The sequence below is a fragment of the Rhagoletis zephyria genome, unplaced genomic scaffold (genome assembly GCF_001687245.7).
Source record: "Rhagoletis zephyria isolate East Lansing unplaced genomic scaffold, Rhagoletis_zephyria_1.1 Rzeph_scaffold_00333, whole genome shotgun sequence".
Classification (NCBI taxonomy): domain Eukaryota; kingdom Metazoa; phylum Arthropoda; class Insecta; order Diptera; family Tephritidae; genus Rhagoletis; species Rhagoletis zephyria.
In genome coordinates, this window is record NW_016157417.1 from 225892 (window position 1) to 245709 (window position 19818).

General features: G+C 37.6%; 1 protein-coding gene across 1 annotated transcript in view; it reads right to left on the bottom strand.

Moving 5' to 3' along the window:
* Nucleotides 1-3330: 3330 nt before the first annotated feature.
* The window catches only part of sbb (scribbler), a 44727-nt gene continuing 28239 nt past the window's right edge, over nucleotides 3331-19818 (bottom strand). The window contains exons 4-13 of the mRNA XM_017610695.1: nucleotides 15802-18472; nucleotides 12094-12211; nucleotides 10882-12025; nucleotides 10562-10810; nucleotides 9987-10163; nucleotides 9269-9917; nucleotides 8983-9208; nucleotides 7539-7801; nucleotides 6297-7465; nucleotides 3331-6236 (exon numbers count right to left, since the gene is read on the bottom strand). Of these exons, the coding sequence (XP_017466184.1) occupies nucleotides 6163-6236; nucleotides 6297-7465; nucleotides 7539-7801; nucleotides 8983-9208; nucleotides 9269-9917; nucleotides 9987-10163; nucleotides 10562-10810; nucleotides 10882-12025; nucleotides 12094-12211; nucleotides 15802-18472 (6740 nt within the window). The 3' untranslated portion in view covers nucleotides 3331-6162. The remainder of the gene's footprint in view (nucleotides 6237-6296; nucleotides 7466-7538; nucleotides 7802-8982; nucleotides 9209-9268; nucleotides 9918-9986; nucleotides 10164-10561; nucleotides 10811-10881; nucleotides 12026-12093; nucleotides 12212-15801; nucleotides 18473-19818) is intronic.

The following is a 19818-nucleotide window of genomic DNA, read 5'->3' on the forward strand; positions in this document are numbered from 1 at the left end:
TATAAAATAACATAACCATAACATAAGAATAAATAACATAACATATGAAGCATAACACACCACAATATAACATCGCACACTCTTCAGTTGTATTTCCTTTTTATCCCTTTTTTCACCTCTATCTAAATCTTATTTCTTTACCTTCTTCCTTGTTTGAGTCTAATCTATTCATGTACATACATACATACATTTTATTCCTGAACTGCTGCTTAGCACGTTTCTTTAATTCGCTATCAATATTAAAGCATACATTTAGGGGGCATTTCCGCCCCAACCATGTACATGTGTGCATTGGTATTGGTGTGACTTTTGAATTGATTTTTTCGCTCTATTTTAAACTGATTTGAAATTTTATCGAAATACCTTTCTAATGATATATAACTGTTTATACCTTAGGAGTATAGTTTAGCCGTAAAAGGGGTGTAAAGGAAACATGATTGCCTATTTATATATAATATGATTTAAGAAGTAAACTTGCAACCCGTGATGACAGTTCAGTCTCAATACACACGGGGCTTAAATGGAGGAAAAGATATCTATGTACATATCGTCACCTGAAATGCAAAAAGATGCAACAAACATCATCGTTGAAATGCAAAAAGTCACAACGCATAATTTTATGAAAAAGAAAAATTTTAATATTTGTCACCACTTTTCCCATTTCATTTACGATGTTGTTACGTCTTTTTCCTTTCAGGTGACATTAGGGTGCATCACCAATAAAAGCTGCGGGTTTTCCACCGGAATTATAAAAAGATATAAGACTTCCCCAAAATATTTCTGTAAAAATAAGATTTATTACTTGAGCTAGACCGATTTTAAAATGCCTCCAAAAATCGGATTTTTTTATTCCGTTGATAAAATTTTTATTTTTATTTTTATTCAACAACATCCACATGATCAAGTCTAAATAGCAACAAAGTCTTTGCCTCTGATTGTAGTTGGGTTGTCAAAATGAAAAAGTGGAAAAAGCAACCACAACAGTTTACATGGCAAACTTAACTCAGTGGGTAATGCCACTGGCTTTGAACGCCGGGGTTGTGAGTTCAAGTCCCAGTGAACTCGATGATGAAGTCTGATGAGGAGAAGTTGTGACCTCCGTAATAGTAACTATAACTTCTACCAGTTCCGACCCTGTTATATCAAGTATAAGAAAACTACCTCAAAAAAAAAATTGGAGGATTTGCCGAAAGAAGCAAAACATTTGATAATTATAGAACTATATAGTGATGATGAAAATGTTGATAGCGATGACAATGACGCAAGCGAAGATGATGAATGTTTTTATTAAAGATTATATTTTTTAAACTATTTTCTAAGCTTAACGAAATCGTAAAGAAAATTTGTACAATGCGAATTCATTAATATATAAAAAATTCCCTATAAAGGACAATGATGTTTACTTTTTCATGAACAATTAACGAAACAGTTATTATTACATTACTTGGCAACGTGGGTGAATTAATCTGTTCTATGAAGAAATATTTTGAAAGTAGTACTTCTGTAAGGTAAATGATGTTGATGGTGAAAATAGTGATGAGGATAACTATGATAATGGTAGTGATGATCAGGGAACGGATTTTATGGAAATTGCATTGAAGATATTTGCCGCTATTTTATTTTGCCTTTTCTAGCCTATTTCGTGATTTTATTTTGCCTTTTTTTTTATAGGTTTTTAGGTCCTAAAAATCCGTTCCCTGGTGATGATATTTAGTTTGTTATTAATGAGGATCATGATTTTAACAAATTATTAATAATAAAAATTATTTATAAGAACAACAACTAAAGTTTTGCTTTCTTCGCTCTTTGGTAATGCCATAAAAACCTTAATAAAAAATAATTTCCTACTAAACTATTTTCGGATTTGTCTTTTTTTACTTTATGTGGTGCTAGTTATATCAAAACAAAGCTTCTCAGCGGTGAAAAATATACTATTGTGAACAACCTAAACGAGCGAAATTCACAATAGCGCTATTCTTCATCGAATGAGCGCCATAATACCAAAGGAAAATTCGTTCGATCAGCACCTTCGATCACAGTCGAGGATCGAATTCAACTCATAATAGGGGCCATTTTAAATTAAATGTACGTATGAATTGATCTCCCGATTTCTCACACTTGTAGCGATTAAATCCCGATTAATTGGAGTCTCTTTTTACTCTGGCCCAAAAACTATTTTTCGGACAAACGTGGCAGCAATCTCTTTTTATCTCAAAGAAAATAGAATATAAGGTAGCCGTAAACATAGCCAGCATCCTTGTTTTCTATGATCTTTGGTTATGTTTTATTCTGTCACAACTGACATTCTCGCTATATTGCAGTCTATCATTCTTGCTTCAATTTTCTTCAACGTTTTTATATTTCTTTGTTAAATTTTTTTTTTTTTAATGACACGAATTATAAAAAATACAAAAAAAAATAAAATTCATGGATATGAAAAAGAGACATTTTTCGTAGATCGTCTAATTTCATACAAAAATATGTATCACATTTTTTAACAGGCATCTTTTGAGGCATTGAAGAGTCGATTTTTTTTTTTTAATTAGTCTAATACATACATATGTATATTGTATGTATAAATTTTGGCGATATTTTTCAAGTTTGTTTCTTTTTGTTTCGTTTTAAATAAAACTGCATTAGAAGTACAATTACTGAGAAAAGTTGTGTTTCACCCAAAAATGTTGGGCAAAAACGACGCAAAAGAACTAAATGTTAGGGCAGCCAAATTAAGGTTAAATATGTATTTCTAGTGCTAGAGATAGTATAGCCGAAGAGAGATTTAACATAAGTTACTAAAATACATACATAAGTTCTCTCTCTTATGTAAAAGAAAGAAGTTCTAAGGCTGTGTTCCAGTTGCAAATATTTTGTCCGACACTGTATAAGATGTTTCATACATATCTAAGTATAAGAGGTACATATCTAATATATGGGCAAATCAGAGAAATAGCTTTAAACCTTCCCTTATACCACATACAAATTTGTTAAACAATCATTTTGGGCGCCCACAAATTAAAACACAGCCTTTTTTGGGAATCGGTACTGCCCTAATAGACAGATTTGCATTCTTCTAGTATTGCTGTTGGTCGTAATTGTACTTAAAACGTAAAAAAAGAGGAAAAACTATAGATTTTTGACTATAATAAAAAATTTATTTCTTTTATATATATATATTTTGTTTTTGTTTTGCATTAATGTATATGTAGTGTTACTTATGTTCTACCATTATTGATTTACTTATCAATGAACTGTCGCAGAATTGTGGGTTCTTTTTATGTAATTATATTTTTTTTGCTTAAATAAATACGTTTATTAATTTTTTTGTTTTTGTTCTTTTTTTTTGTTGAAAACTATACTCCTATATTACTTTAGCGTTTGAAGCCCTTTTCTTCTGTCCGTCGCTTTGATTAACATGTATAACGAATCTTAGGGTATTGTTTATGCTTAAAATTTAGGTCCATAAATGTGCTTGAACTCTTTCACAATAACTTACATGTTTAGTTAGACATATGTGTATGTTCATACAATATGCGGATAATTTCCGTAGAATATATATTTTTATCTTAACATTTATTCACTACACAAATCGAGTTAGATTTCTAAATTGTAGAATGTGTCCTTATAGTAATATATTATACATTTATAAGCATTGGTATGAGAGTGTTGTGGAGACTAATTACAATTAAAAAAAAAAGAATTCAAAAATGTTTAAAATCACTGACACTTCATTTGGTAAATGAAAGCAGGTGAGAAAGACCGGTGTTAGGCACCAAAAACAATGTAAACCTTTGTTTTATGGAAAACATTGATTTATGTTACTGTTATGTACTCTCAATAAATTTTATGATTTTAAATAGGCCCTATGCTCTTGCCCCGTTGTGTAGCATCTCTCTTAGTTAGTATTTATAATACACAGGGTTTTTGAAATAACATTTATGCCAAAAAATTAAATAAAATATAAAATACAAAATATAGAGCAGCTACACATACATATATATGTACATATGTATACATACACAGGTAAATCTAAACTATCGCATATCAATTTATGTATAAGCTCTAAAACGAGTAAAGGTTTTCTCTAATATGTATGTATATCCTATATCAGTATTAATATACAGCTATGAGTACTTTTAGTCAAATATTTGGGTGTTTTTGTATTCAGTGATCGCATAATTGAGGATGTTTCCATCGCTAAGCGAAAATATGATTTGCAAACCCTTAGCTACACACTTGACTACATACGTAAGTAGATAATACAAATTCAAATATAGCTTCTTTTTGTGTAGTGGCAAAAAAGCAATAAGAATCAATTCAAACCAAATGCAACATGAAATACATCGCAAATCAATCGGGACAAAAAAGTTAAGATGGCGTCAAAAAGTTTTGCAGTTTTTTGTATTCGAGGATTCGATGGGCGGAATTCAAAAAAACAAACACTTAGGTTCCAATTTATTTTTTTTTTATTTGCGAGAGGTGAAGATGGTGTAAACGCAAGCAGTGTAAAACTTTTCTTTAAAAAAAAAATAAATTGACTTTAGCCGCCTTGGGGTTCTGCTCAACAAATGCGCGTATTTCGTTTCTGTTTTCGTTTAAATCCATCTTCCGGTTGAGCAGGATTAATTTGATATCTAAAGGAATGCCCATATGCGTTGGCTTATTTTAAAAGTTATATCGATAACTGTGAAATAATTAAATTACATTGTTCTAGATTTTTTTTTATATGTATATAGGTATATGTTTCATGTTTTTTGTTAATATTTATATCTAATTATCAAACTTCTTGATTTCAGAGATTTATCGCAAATTTGCATCATTTTATATAGGTAGTAAATATGTATTTTTATCAGAGTTCGCAAATAACACTTATCACGTTCAAGTATTCACAAAATTCTTCGCGCGTCGAAAGAATTTTTTCCATTCGCACGACTTGGTGAGGACAATGATTTTCTATTACCGTTGGCGAATGGTTTGTTTTGTCGAACATCAAATTGAAATATTTGGGAAATTTGTGTATTTTGTGTGTGTAGCGTGTTCCTCCTTCAATCCTTGAAATCATCTTGGCACTAAAAAGGTATTGGGAATGGGTTTCTTTTGGAACTGCATTTACACAGTCAACAGCATGAAAAATAAAGCATCCGGAAAAGGTTTCCAAAAATAACGAAAAAACCCGTAAGCCTGAAAAGTTCCCAAAAATCCTGAGCGGGCCCGATAAACTCTTGAGGTCTCGAGAAAACTCGAATAGTTCAGAAGCATTTAATTTAAATCAATACATTTACTTTCACTTAATAAAGAACCAGCAAAATGAGTCGGAATTTTTGCACAAAATAGTAAGTAAATCATCGAAAGGGCGAATATTAGTCCACAATGTCGGCCATATTGCACAACCGAAATTTATTTGCCTTTGTAAATAATTAAAACGTGACCACTGAAAATGTATCGCATTTTTAAATCTTACCAGGCGAGAGATAAAATTGCAATTGCGAAAATAAATGCCAGTTGTCAACTGTAAAATAAAAGAATGCGCATCGCACTGTAAAAAGCATTTTTCACGGGGGTTAACTGTTATTTGTGATCTCTGATTTTCATACTAACTCTTTTAATTGCAATTAGATTTTATGATACTATTAGTTACTTAAGAGCAGCATTCTTCAATTTCAATTGATAATGCAACCTATGCCATTAAACTGTTTTAAATTAGTTAACGAATTCACACCTTGCGCCCCACCCTGCCCCTGCCCCTGCCGATTATCACTACTTGCCTGTTGTCTACTGGACCTTCTTGTACTGTTATAAATACATTGTTGTTGTTGTTCCAACAGCTGTAGCATAAACACATTCCTTCCTTCCAGCTGAAGGCTATATAAGTAATTAATCAGACAATCACTACAATACATCTCAAACGCATGCCGATAATGTTAATTCGCAGGTTCCTTAAATGCTTAAAATACAATTCTATACTACCATGTTAGTTGGGTTTCTTTGCTTCTCGCGTTCGCAGTGATTAATATTTCGGTAATTTTGATTCATGTTGGACTTATCTTACAGTAAATAATTGTTATAAGATAAATTCCATGAATTCACTTGCAATAGGTTTGCGATTTTCTGAACATAAATTCATTATGTTTTCATGTTGTATGAATTCTTCTCATTCTGTGTTTCTCATTTGGTTGGTCCAGGAGGGAAAGGGTTTATCACAGCTACGGCAGCAGCTTGCTGACTTGCCAATACTGCAGCTAAATTGTAATTATTTACATCCATTAATTACTATTTGTAGATGCTTCAATAAAACTTACCACCATAGGGTGCTGTGTACATCGGGTACCCCAGGCCGACGTGAGTGTGGTGGTGGGTGTGTACATGCCGCTGCGGCGGTGGGCTGCGTGAATCTGTGGTGGCGCCATTTGGCCCAGGAGCGCCACCACCGCCGATATTACCGCCGCTGTTCGGTCCACTTGTGCCACTCTGTTGCTTATGTGAGTCGATACTAAGAGGGCCTCCTGTTAAATTGCCGCCCTGACTTCCTGGACCACTCAACACCTTTTGGTTTAGTACATCAGATTTATTTGTAGGACCACTCATTCCAGTCGGCGGAGGCTGTAGATTTAGTGGAATTCCGCTGCCACCAGAAGACTGATTTGCGCCAGATAAGTGGCTACCGCTATTGGGCGCGTTTTGTCCGGCATTTGGGCCACTGCCCGGGCCAGTTACACCGCCGGAATTCATGGCCTGCTGCTGCTGCTGTTGCTGTATGCCCACGTTTGGACTAGATACGCTGACTTTGACCGCACCCCCAAGGCCACTATTGCTACCGCTTGTGGGCGATTTCAATGCACGCTCACTTAATTCGTGTATTTTGTGTGTGGTGTAATATTGACTGGCAGCATGGTGAAGTGCGTCCAACGCTTTTGTTCCGGTGTTTCGTGACAAATCCTCAGGCGCATGATATCTAGGTATGGGCAGGTGGTAGGGCGCTGTATTGTAGGGCCCAGCTGCTGACATTAATACATTGCGGTACATGGGATGATTCGGATCGAAGCTAAAGGGTGCTGGCGCAATATAGGAAGGATGTAGAAAGTATTGTGATGTGGGTGGGGGTGGTGGTCCTTGAGTTTCCATTGTTGGTTTCTGTCCCTCCTGTTTGATTTTCACGTCTTCTTCTTGTTTTTGCTTAGACACCTCTTTCGTCAAATTTGTTGCTTTGCCACTACCTGCATTCACATTAGAACTGGTGGAGCAAGACTGCGATTTCGATTTTTGAGACTGTTGATGTTGCTGCTGTTGTTGCACCATTGCCATCTGTTGTTGGTGCTGTGCTGAAGAGGTGGTATCTTCCTTATGTTGCGTCAGCACTTGATTTTGCAGAGATCCAGGTGGCCCGCTGTTGGAAGGATTCTGCGCTTGAACTGCTCGTAAAGCGGCAACGGCATTTTGTCGTCGCTGTTCGTCTGAAAGAATGTAATATCTGAAGAGGCAAGAAGTTATAAAACCCAATGTAATTTTCATCTAATACATATGTATATTCTGAATTTTTTCACCTTCTTAATTCTTCCTCGCGAGATAAGTGCTGTTGGGCGGCTAAAGACATTGGATGCCGTTGATATATATTTGGATATGTTCCCAATCCTTGTAAGTCTTTCGGATGCAATGCGTGCGGTTGCTGGGGTTGTTGTTGTTGTTGTTGCTGGGGCGGTTGTTGTTGTTGCTGCTGTTGCTGTTGAGATTGAGCATTAGAATTGTGTTCTTGCTTTATCTCCTGCTTTGCCATTGGTTCGCTTTTGATGAGTTTTGACGAAACCAACTAAAAAAAGTACCAGTATTTCAGTTAAAACTTATTTTCATAGTCCGTTTTAATAATCTCAAGATATCAAATTAAGTTTATTGTACTAAATCCTAGCGAGTAGTGCCAGCGGTGTGAGCTGAGTGGGTTTAAAATGAGCCACAGACAAGGCTATTGGTTGAAATTTTAACAGATTTTCATGTGTGTGGCGCCGTTGAGCAAGAGATTCCACGTTAAAAAAATGTGTCTTTCTTACAATCGGTTGCGCGTAGAAGTTTTTAGATTCCTGTAATTTCTTTTATGATTTCGTAGAGTAGACACGAGCGGAAAAATGGTAAGATTAAGCAAAACATTGATACAGTAATTATTTATTTTTAAGAATTTTCAATTAAAATTCAGTTCATTCTCTAACAAAACTCATATAGACCCAAGTTTAAAACTTTGTAAAATAGTACAAAAAATGCAACAAATTTTCAGCCAAATTTCAAACTTTTTTCTCAGAAGTGTTAGAATTTTTTAGTACATAGTTTAGAGGTGAAAATTTATTGCATTTTTTTGTAATCTTTTAATAAGTTTACAACTTGGGTTTATATCAGTTTTGTTAGAGAATGAACTGTATGTATTGGTATGTGATTGGCGGTGGTTGAACTGCGATGGCAGCATTCACGGGACAAGGGTGGATAAAGGTGGCGATTGTTTAAGGTAAAGGCTCCGTGCAGATAATTTCATTTCACAAGTCATCATCAAAGCCATTGTCGACCGCCAATATTGAGCTTCGAGGTGTAGAAGTTGATTGATTGTGGGGATAGGATACTACCCGGTGGGACCCCCTGTTCAATTCTTCCTAATTTCGAGGTTTGATCTTGATAGCGGACTGGTGACTGTCAATCACTCAGATAATTCGCCGATGGCACTCCCATTTTTTTTACAGGCTTGCCCGCCTATTTCCACAAATCATGAATGACGACAGTGGTCATCAACTGGCTGAGGACCTGATAACCGATTTCTTCGATCGTATGTGTCTTAATTTATTGTCGGTGTGTCTGTATTAACTACCGTTAGAGGCCTAACAGACAACAACATATTAACACCAAAATGAAATAAAACCCTACTGCAGTTTAGCAGTGTACCTAAAGACGCATTCGTCTGTAGTGGACTTTGCAACCCCTACAGATCTTGGCTGTTATACAAATTCAACTTACTTGTTGCTGCTGAGGCATTTGTTTAGAACATTCATGGGGACTGGGACTTTCCTTTAAACGCTCATCTTTAACGACGCTCGCACTCGAATGCGGAGGACCGGTGTTTTGTGGTTGTGAACTTGGTAAATTTCCATGGTTTCCCAATTTTACGGTGTCATCGGACGCCACTATTGACACAGGCCCATAGTTGGGTTCTACATTGTAAGGATAACCTGGGGCCATGTAACTAAATGGTTGGATGAAAAATTGTTATTGGATTAAATCGTATTTTCTTATTAGTTCTTACTTAAAGGGGTAAAAGTGGGATAACGGTTTGGCAGGCGACGGTGTTGGCAAGCTGCCTGGTCCAACGCCTGATGATCCTAACGATTGCATAGCTGCCATGCCTGGTGGCAAGCCATTATTCGGTGGCCCAACGTTGCCCAAATTTGCTGATGCCTGTGGGGGTTGGCCCGAAGTGTTGTTGTCTTTTTGATTGCCAGCACCATCTTGGCTCTGCATTTGTGGTTGATGTCCAACAACTTGTTGTTGTTGCTGCGATGACTTTGAAATCAAGTCTAACGGCGGATCTTTGCTTTTGTTATAGTCTGCCAATAAAGGCGATTGCTGTTGCTGTTGTTGGTGTTGTTGTTGCTGCTGCTGCTGCTGCTGCATAAGAAGCGATGATTGCATCGAGCTTTGTTGTTGGGACTGCGAAGAGGGAAGCGTTAATGGTGCCTGTACGAGAGTGGAAGGCAGCAATCCTTGCTTAGGATTCTGCGAAGGTTGCTGATCGGAAGAAGGAGGGGGCACCAAATATTGCTGCTGCTGATAAAATTGATACATTCCATATCCACCCAATGGTGGAATCGCTTGCGATCCACTTCCGATACCCACAGCACCAAGATCAGAGGGCTTTTTGGTTGGTAGATCTAAATGCTTAGGATGTGACTTATCTGAAAGTATATAAAAATAAATAAAATAAAGCGCTTGCAAGCTATCTAGCATTTAGAGCAGTCAACTACCTAAGATATCCTGTTCTCCAACTGGTGTTGAGTCATCTGAAATGTCACTGTATGCAGGACTTTGAACGTTGTCCCTGGTAACAGCGCCATCATATTCCACAGGACCGGGAGATTTTCGACATTTTTTTTGTTTTACCGCTACAAAACCCGGTGCGTTTTTTGTTGACAATGAAATGCCTTAAATGTGAATTTTTTCGTTGTTATGTATGTATATACATATGTATGTATGTACATATACGCATGATACATGTTTTTATCATGCATATCGTCGTTTAAAGTACAAAACCGCGTATCAACAAACTGCAAAGCCGCGTATCAAGATAATGCAAAACCGCGTATGTGAATTATCTTCTAGAGAGTAAAAACACTCATATTTCAAAATGGTTCTCTGTTTTATAACGCAATCGCATACCTGGCCAGTATATTTCAGGACGAATGGATAAGGATTGAGCCAAGAGCTTGTGTGAGCAAATCCAATTTTTGGCAGCTAATCCCAGTTACGCGGTTTTGCAGAATGACGATACGCGGTTTTGTACTTTAAACGACGATATATATATATTTAATGAAAATTTTACCTTGTAAATTTTGTCCTGATGAAGCCGATGAACCGGAGTAAGAACTTATTGACGACTGATGTGGCTGTGGCAAACTCTCTGAGTTTGCATTTAACTGCATGGGTGCTCGTTGCGGGCTTTGTCCTGCTAAAGGGTTTACCTGCGGAGATGTGCCTGGCGTGGCATGTTGTTGGAGAGCTAAAATTGACGATGCAGCTCCTGGATTGGGGCTATCGCTTTGAGGACCGAACCTCAGCACACCAGGTTTAGCTGCAATAGGTAATTAGAAATTGAGCAAAAAGTGACAATATTATGTTTGCTACAATTCATCTAATACTTACGACCAACTTGCTGAGGAAGAGTCGATGTCTGTGTCTGCTCGGAGAGTAATACGGGTATATTACTTGCATTTGGCATTCCAACAGATTGCTGCTGCTGCTGCTGCTGCTGTTGAGAGAGTACCTGCCCCGAAATACCAGCGGTAATGCTACCGCCCGCCACTGGATGTGACTGCTGTGATTGTGGCATAAGTGGTTGTGGCTGTGTGACTGATGCTGTTAGTATGCCACCCATTGCCGCGCTGGTCGAACTGGCAGAAGCAGGAGCAGTCACCGGAACAGAGGAGTTCAAAATCGAAGAAGAAATGGCGGAATTAGTAGCTGAGGAGGTCGCAGCCGCAGCGATTCCCACTAAAGTTTCAGACTCAATGCTAGCTTCAAGGTTTGTGGTTTGTGTCGCGGATTGAGATGATGTTGACAGAGCCGCGGTAGGTTGGGATGGTGGTTCGGTAGTGGATGCTGGTATTGTTGATGTGCTTATAGGAGGAGTTTCTGGTGATGGTATCGCTACAACTCCAGCTGGCAATACCGAGCCTTCTGCAGGGGTTGGTGTTACTGTTCTTGTGTTTTGTGAAGGAGGCACCGGTGACGAAGTCGGTGTGGGTGGCTCCTCCGGCAATTGCAGAGAATCTTCATCCATGGAACAAGCACTACCATGGGCATGGGATTGATGGTAACGAAGTCCGTTTGCATGTTTATACTTCTTGCTGCAATCTTGTTCCGGACACTCGAGTAGTACCGGCGAAATGGCGCACGGCGATGCAGTCTTACATTTCTTCGTGCTTATTTGTACATTAAGACCAGTCACGGGGTTGACGAGACTTTGGGGCTGCGTAGCTAGGCCACCGCCACTTGCAGAGATCGGAATACCACTGGCGTTCGCTACATTAGTAGGACATTCAGAATCGCCGTTAATAGGCGACGGCGACTCATCTTTTGATTTCCGCTTCTCAGAACGTGGAGGTAAAAATGCTGTTGGTGATGTACTGGGTGTAGCTCCCCCACCGTTACCAGATGATGAGCTACTGGTTATTGTTGTAGTATTTGCAGTACTTGTGGCACTAATCGCAGTTCGCGAAGCACCACGACCACCTTTCGTTGTACCATTCCTCAATTTTGAATGCACCTGCGCGTGGGAGAAATATATCTACAAATCATATTGAAATTTGGTTAGAGTCGAAAGTGTGTGACAGTGTAAGTGCCTTAGGTACTTACAGAACTTCTAGTTTCGGTAAAATTACTTAAATCCGGTGTAAGCGCAGCACTCCTTCCGCGTTTTCCACGACCTTTCGGAGTTCGAGAATCTAGTTCTTCAGTTGGCGAATCACAGAATCTAAAAGAATGCAATCAAGCGAAGAATTTATATTTCTGTGTGCGCTAAGCTTTTCGATTGCGGGAACCATATAAACTACGGGCAGAGGGAAGAAATTTTAACATCGAAAAGCTGCAGTCCAAAGGGCACCCTTCGTAGGGAATCTGAGCATGCATAATACTCAAATGGCACTAGAGAGGGGATATTCATGGAGGATTATTACAATACCAAATGCTAAAATTTGAGTCTTATGCCGGTCGCATTGTGGGATTTTCTTTATTTTGAAGTGGGCTAATATATGTAAGTATACATATGCAGTGGCGGATTTATCGTACAGGCAACATAGGCTGAAGCCTAGGGCGNATTATCCGCGAATTCGCAGCTGAAAAATCAAGACGTAAAGAACTGTGAAAAAGAAGTGTTTGAAAGAGGGTTTTTGTTGAATACCTTATCCATGCTGATGTCGAATTTGTTAATTCCGTTATGTATTTCATTATTAACGAACTATATTGTAATAAAGCACTGACAATAACAATCATATTTGATATATATATATATTTTTTTTTTTCGTGAAAAAAGGGCGGCAAGTTATGAATTGCCTAGGGGCGGCAAATATTTAAATCCGCCACTGTACATATGTATATGTGTACAGTCAGTCAATAAAGTTTAGGTACAGCGAAATTTTTACACAACGGGCAACTATTTTTTAAATATTTTATTTTTCGATAATTTTCTATAAAAATATGGTTAATTCTACAACAAAAAACCAAAAAATCAGAGTTCCAAACCTTATGCAAAATTAAAGAAAATTTTGCAAAATTTCATAAAAATATTGCACTTTTTATTTACGCTCTCTAGAAAAAAGTTGAGTATGAAGTTTTTTAGCCCATTCAATTTTAGTATAACAAAGTGCAAGTTTGAGGTAGCTAGGACTTATCATTGATTTCTAGCATTTTTTTTTTTTTTTGTTGAAGGTGTCGCTCATTTTCTCCATATAAAATAATGTTTGATAATTTTTTATATGGAAAAAAATGTGCGACACCTTCAACCAAAAAATTCCCCAAAAATCAATGGTAAAGCCTAGCTTCCTTATACTTGCACTTTATTACTGCAACTTTTTCCTAGAGAGCGTAAATAAAAAGTGTAATATTTTAATGAAATTTTGCAGAATTTTCTTTAATTTTGCACAAGGTTTGGAACTCTGATTTTTTGGTTTTTGTTGTAGAATTAATCATATTTTTTATAAAAAATTAGCGAAAAATATTAAAAAAAAAGTCTCCCGTATTGTTAAAAATTCGGTGTACCTAAACTTTGTTGACTGACTGTAGGTATGAAATTTGTGAGCGAAAAAAAAAAATCATTGTACTTTTTTTAGTGGTTAATAAAAATCATATACGCCTTCTCTTAATAATTATATGGGACTTTTATTTCTTCGTCTCTCCGGACGTTTATTTTAAAACGGAAATGATTTACGTCCTACGTTTTCTCTTAATAGAAGTGTAATACGTACAGCCGATTTCACGAAATTAAACGCAAATATCTCCGAGCCCCATTATTTGAATTAGATTTTCTTACATCTGGCAACCCTTTTGAAAACACTAAAACCACGTAAAAGAAAGGCCTTTAATTTGACACCTTATTTTTGAAAATCGAACGAACGAACGATACAGATATTTAACGCGTTAAATCCCCGACCTCAACTAAGAAGTTTCATTTCAATAAAAGTCCTATATAATTATTATGAGAAGACGAAAATAATTTCCATCGTAAAATAATTATAAATAAATTGGTGAATAAAAAATGAAAAATCGACCCCCGCACCACCTAACGGCCAAATTTTTTGTAGTTATTTCTTTCCGCTTAAGTAATCCGGGGGATTTTTTATATTAAATGGCGGAATTGAGCTCAAAAAATGCTACTCCCTGGGAGCTCTCGGGAGAAACCAGTTCCCGTAGAACAGACTCCGAATTGGGCTAATATTGTATCATAAAGCAAACAACAAGCCTGCAAAATATTAGTCTCTTATTTTAATTGTAAGAGCACGCGCATCGACCGCTGAGTGACACTGAGCGCACTAGTCGAATAAGACCAATTTTTGTTAAAAATTATGTGTTCAGCAGAAGGGTTAGCCTATCGTTAATCTCAAACTTATATTTTTTCAATACAATTTTAATTGTTCTCTTGATAATTGCACTGACCCATATTCAAAAGATGTAAAGAACAGCATTAATATGGCTGGAGTGCGTTTAGGACCGCTGGGTCCAAATATTCTAATCTTTTTTTTTTTAATATTAGCTATAGTTTGCGGTTTTTTGCAAATTTATGAACTATTTCGGTTGTTCTAATAGAAAAGCCATTATTTTCCATCACCGTGGAAAAGTTTGTCTATGCAAACGAGCATGGAAACACTGAACAGGCAGAACTTCTAGAAAAACTAATTAGTTTACTTATGTTTATGCATACAATACGAAAATTGCAAATATAGGAAGTTGAAAAAAATTTTTGTTCCACATTTTTATTTTATTTTTAAATATTTTTTTTTTATAATCTGTAACTGTAAAGGCCCGCCTTCAATTTGGTAATTATTCCTTACGGATCGAGTAATATTTACCAAAGTTAGGTGGATATCTAGTTTTTTTCCTACAAAAATTGCTTTTCAATTGTATAAATAACTTTTAAATGAAAGAATCGGATTACAGAATAGTGTGCCATGGAGTGACTTTTTCCGCTCAAGCTGAATACAAAGCAATATCGTCCAATTGGAGAGTCCTCAAAAGTAAATCCCACGATGTGTTAAAGACCATTGCATTTAACAACAGTCACTTTTTCAAATTTAGAAATCGCGAAAAATGTGCTTCTTCGGTGACTAATGAAACCATTCTTCTCCAATTTTTAAAATTGCATAACTGGACTTAAAATGGACGTGTCTCACCCTAATTGTATTTTGTTAATGTATGTATGTATGTGCTTGAAACTACTATTAACTCATCAAACGATTCCTAATCTTTGACAATACATCTTTGACTTCATTCACCACGAATCTTCAAACTGACAAAATCGGCGTGACCAAGTCCATGGTCCTTTTAATATTATATAAATATCCGAAAACCTAAAAACTTGGAAATGGATGTCGTGTCCGTTTTTACATTTTTCACTTGGTTGCTGAAGTAATGAAGAATTGTGAATTCACAAGGCAAAATTATAGTTTTTGAAATTTTGTCTTAATATCTTAAAAACTGGTAGTCTTATTGAAAAATTATATATGAACGTGAGAAACTAAATTCAATAACCTCTAATTTGATACATATATCGTCCTGTTTATAATAATTAACGAATTCCATAAATATTACCACCCAAAGTTTCATATAAGTTTTAAATGAATCTTTGGTGCCAATAACAATTGGCTTAGACCTAAGACAACATAATAATACTATTACAGCACCGGCAAATGCATTTTATAATCCCCCATACAGAATCAACACAGCCCAACATGCACTCCCTCAAAATGGCAATAATACAGTACCAGGATTACTTTCGCTTACAAATGTTTGCAAAAGGTTATGGCTTTTTCTCATATATATGTACGCTTTTACTATTTCTACACAACTTACCTGGGTGGAGCCCAATCGTGTCGTGTGCAGTCAAGCAAAGTTCCGACATAAGTCTTGCCGCGCCAAGTAACATTCACAACTAGGACGCCGCCTTCGGTTTCGTGCCAAACGATTCCCTCAAGCGTTACGGAAGTTCCCGGTTCACAAGGACCCAAGCAATCTGGTTCTGTGATAGTTCCGACTGAGGTGCCAATACAGATGTCAACCATTTCCTTGGTTGAAGTACCAGGTGCATGGGAAGTGTCAGTGTTGCCATGTTTTGCCCGCTTGGCGGGAGGAGATTTTATACCATCTTCAGCTACTAAATTATTGTTAGATGTGCTACTATTACTAGATGATGCCGTTGTTGTACTAGTGGAAGAGTTCGCGGGAACTGAAATTGTGTGGTGCACGGTCGCTGAGATCACACCTGGAGCCATATGTTTTGCTTGCGCAACAGGAACCATTGAAGTGCTTGACTTACTCTCGCCGCTTCCGCTCAAGCTGTTTGCATGCGTGTTTGGTACACTATTGCTAAAAGAAGTCGAAGCCGCTGCTGCAGCCAATTGCGCTGCAATATGTGAAGAGATTTTGATGTTACCACAATTAGTCGAGTCCTTGCCCGGTGGACCAGGCGCGTTTGGCGCGCTGTTGCTGCCAATTGCCTGTGGTGCAGTTGCCGATGCTACAGATGTGGCTGCGAGCAAAGATGCTGCTGTTGCTGCAGCTGTTGTCACCACACCGGCGGGTGAGCCAAGCGATGGCGTGAATACACCTGGTGGCACAGATCCAGATGTAGAATTGCTATTTCCAGTCGTGTTGCATATGCGCTGCTGTGTCAAAACTGTAATGGATGAATTGGTTGCACTCTCCGAACGACGAGAGCATGCATGGCTACTGCAAGCACCAGTCGCACTCCCGCTAGTGGCATCAATGATGCAATGGCATGTCATGCCCTTGTCGCTATGACCAGGCAAGCCTTCTTTTTCAGAAGCAGCAGAAGCATTCTTCTCTGCTGTGAGACGATTGGAATGTGTAGTTTTTTCTTTAGCTTTTTCTCGTCTGTGACCTGAGCTACCACGCTTGTTACTCTGAGGAGTTACTTGACCGCTACTCCCGGTACCGGTGGACCCACCTCCAGAGGCCGGGCTATTACTGTTTATACTATTGTGACTATTTCCTTGGCTACCACTACTACTACTGGAAATATTGCTAAGATGTTTTTTATTGCTGCCGCTTATGCTGGTTACATTTGATCCTGAGCCGCCAGCGCTACTTCCCGTATTTTGATTGGATCCACCTGAGCCACTCGCGCCACCTGATGACGAGGATGAATGCGAGGTAGTATTGAGTCCACTATTCTCATCTAAGTTACTAGAATTATTAACGCCTAAAGAACCATTCTGTTGCTGCTGTTGTTGTTCTGTAGCTTTAACAATTTCATGCTTTGCTTCGGAAGTCTTGGTTCCAGGCTTAGTCCGTTTAATTTTCATTTTAAGTCCCTTGTCTAGCGTCGCCTGATGATCAATGGACATTTTCGCATTCGATTTCCCACCACCAGAGCCTCCACCAATACCTTGGGAGCCACCTTGACCTCCCCCGGCTCCACCGCCCACACTACTGTTATTACTGCTGCTTCCACTGGATTGGGATGACATGCCGCTTGCGGATTGATTTGATAAATTCGATAGCGAATCGGTTTCTAATGCGGTGGTAAGATTTGAGGAACCAGCGGATGCGCCTGAGGGTATGAGAGACTTTGTAAATGACGAGACGAGATTACCTCCTTTTGAAAACCCAGCAAAGGTGGATAGTGTTAATGTATTACTCTTCTGGCCGCTTTCGCTATTACAGCTAAATGGTGCGGTAAGTGCAGATGCAGATGCAGATGAAGATGATGATAACGATGGTGATAGTGACGAGGGTGATTTGGTCGGCGCAGAAGCAACTTTACTGGTGGGACCGCTATTCACAGATTGTTCTTCAAAATTTGATATTTGAATTTGTTGTTGATTTTTATGTTCGCTAGGCTGTTGTGGATACTTTCTACCAATATTGGATAATGTCGCTGAATTATTTATCGACTTATCGACTACGATGCCACCCACATATTTGTTTGTGTTTCTGGATAGTGGAACTGTTTGCGAACATTTAGTTGATAGTGCAAATTTTTCATTCGAGCTCGCTGGAAACGACGACACCGATGCAGTCAACGATCTTGACAATGGCGAGGGCAGCAACTTGCCAATTGACGATGGTGAGGGTTTTTGCAAAAGGTTGTCGGGGTGGGCGATATTTGCTTTATTCGACGTTGTGGATTTAGTTGCTGATTTAAGGGTACTTGTGATTGCTTCAAATTCACTTTTGCCACCACCAGAACTGTTCTGTACTTTCGATAAATTTTGAGCTGCAGTAGATGATTTTTCAATGTCTGCGTCTAGATCATCCAACAACTCTGGAATGCCACCAATGTCCCATTCGTCTTCGTACTCGAAATTCGCGTTCGTATCCTTCGTGGCTTCGCTGGGAGTGGAGGATGAGCAATATGCTGTCACCGACGACAGTGGGCCCTCTTTAGTTGCACTTACATGAAGGGGTTTCCCTGCTGGTTTAGGCAAACTCCAACCCTTAACGCCGACACTAACTCCTTCGCTTGATTGGGGTAAATTTGATTTTGTTGGGCCAAGGTTTCCTAATAAATGTAGATTATAAAAATATTTAAACCTTCTATTCTTACAGGTAGGTACACATGTACATACAGTGGTGCATAAAATAATAGAAACAAAAAACGTTGACGAGTATTGGGTATTTTTCTTATGTTTATTTGAGGCCATGAGAGCAGAATTGGCCTAACCGATTTTTTTTTTTTTACTTACCTACTTAAAATAGTCTCAAATTTGATAAATTTAAGAATAAAAGTCGGTAGTAATTTTAAGGTACAAAGCTACACAGAATACCATCAATTTAAGGAATACGCCACGTTTATTTAGAAATATCACATTTGAAACTATTTTAGGAATTCAAGTAAAAAAAAAACCAATGCGAGTTAGGCCACTTCTGTTCTCATGGTCTCATTTAACATGTAATAATTTCTTACTCATTGCATAAAAACCATCATACAAAGCAAAATTTTAGAGCTTTGTACAGAATTCACAAACATTTCTCAAACATTCCTCTTTGATCAGCGAGTGACGGTGGACGTGTTTGGCGCATACACATAGTTATTTGAGGACCAATTTTTTCTGCGCATCCGCACATTTGAATGTGCCTTACCTAAGCAATTTTCTTGAGTGGACATTTAAGCAAAAATCATAGCAAAAAACTTGTACAAGTCGGTACCAATTGTTACCCAGTAAAACTTGCAAGGAGAGAGCACAATTTTGAGATTTCAATTTTCCTCCGATAATTCCTTTAGAGAGCTCTTATACAATTCGCCCAGTGTTGATTCCAGCTACAGTGCTGTATTTAACGAATTTAAACATATTTTTGACGACCTGACAGAGAGATGTCCTACCAGTGACAACTTTAAATATTTTTAAATATTTCTATGAAGATTATATAAACCTAATTTTTATTGAAAATGAAAGTGTACATATTATTCATATTTTACAACACAAAAACACCGTTCGTGAAGATTAAGTGTTTTGCGAAAATTCATCTTTGAGTGCAAAAGGGCAAAATAGAGTTCTTTTCATTGCCCCGCCAGTCACATTAATTCAAATGATAGTTACAAAAAAAACTAAGAAATCGTTTGATATTTTTGCTAAACAATTTTATACATTAGTTATCGTTCTATGTTAAAAAATATCCTTCGCTGTTGTACAAGTTCCAACATCGCTAAAATTCACAAATTGGTCACATATAATAACTAAGACAAATTGCAAAAAGACCAACCTAGCATGGGCGGCTATCAAAACCACGTATCTTTTTGCACAGATCTGCACTCAGAAACGAAAAAAAGACATGGTTTTACAAATTTAAAATTAAAAAAAAAAAAAATCGCTCAGCTCGCTGAGTTTTTAACAAAAATTTAAGCAA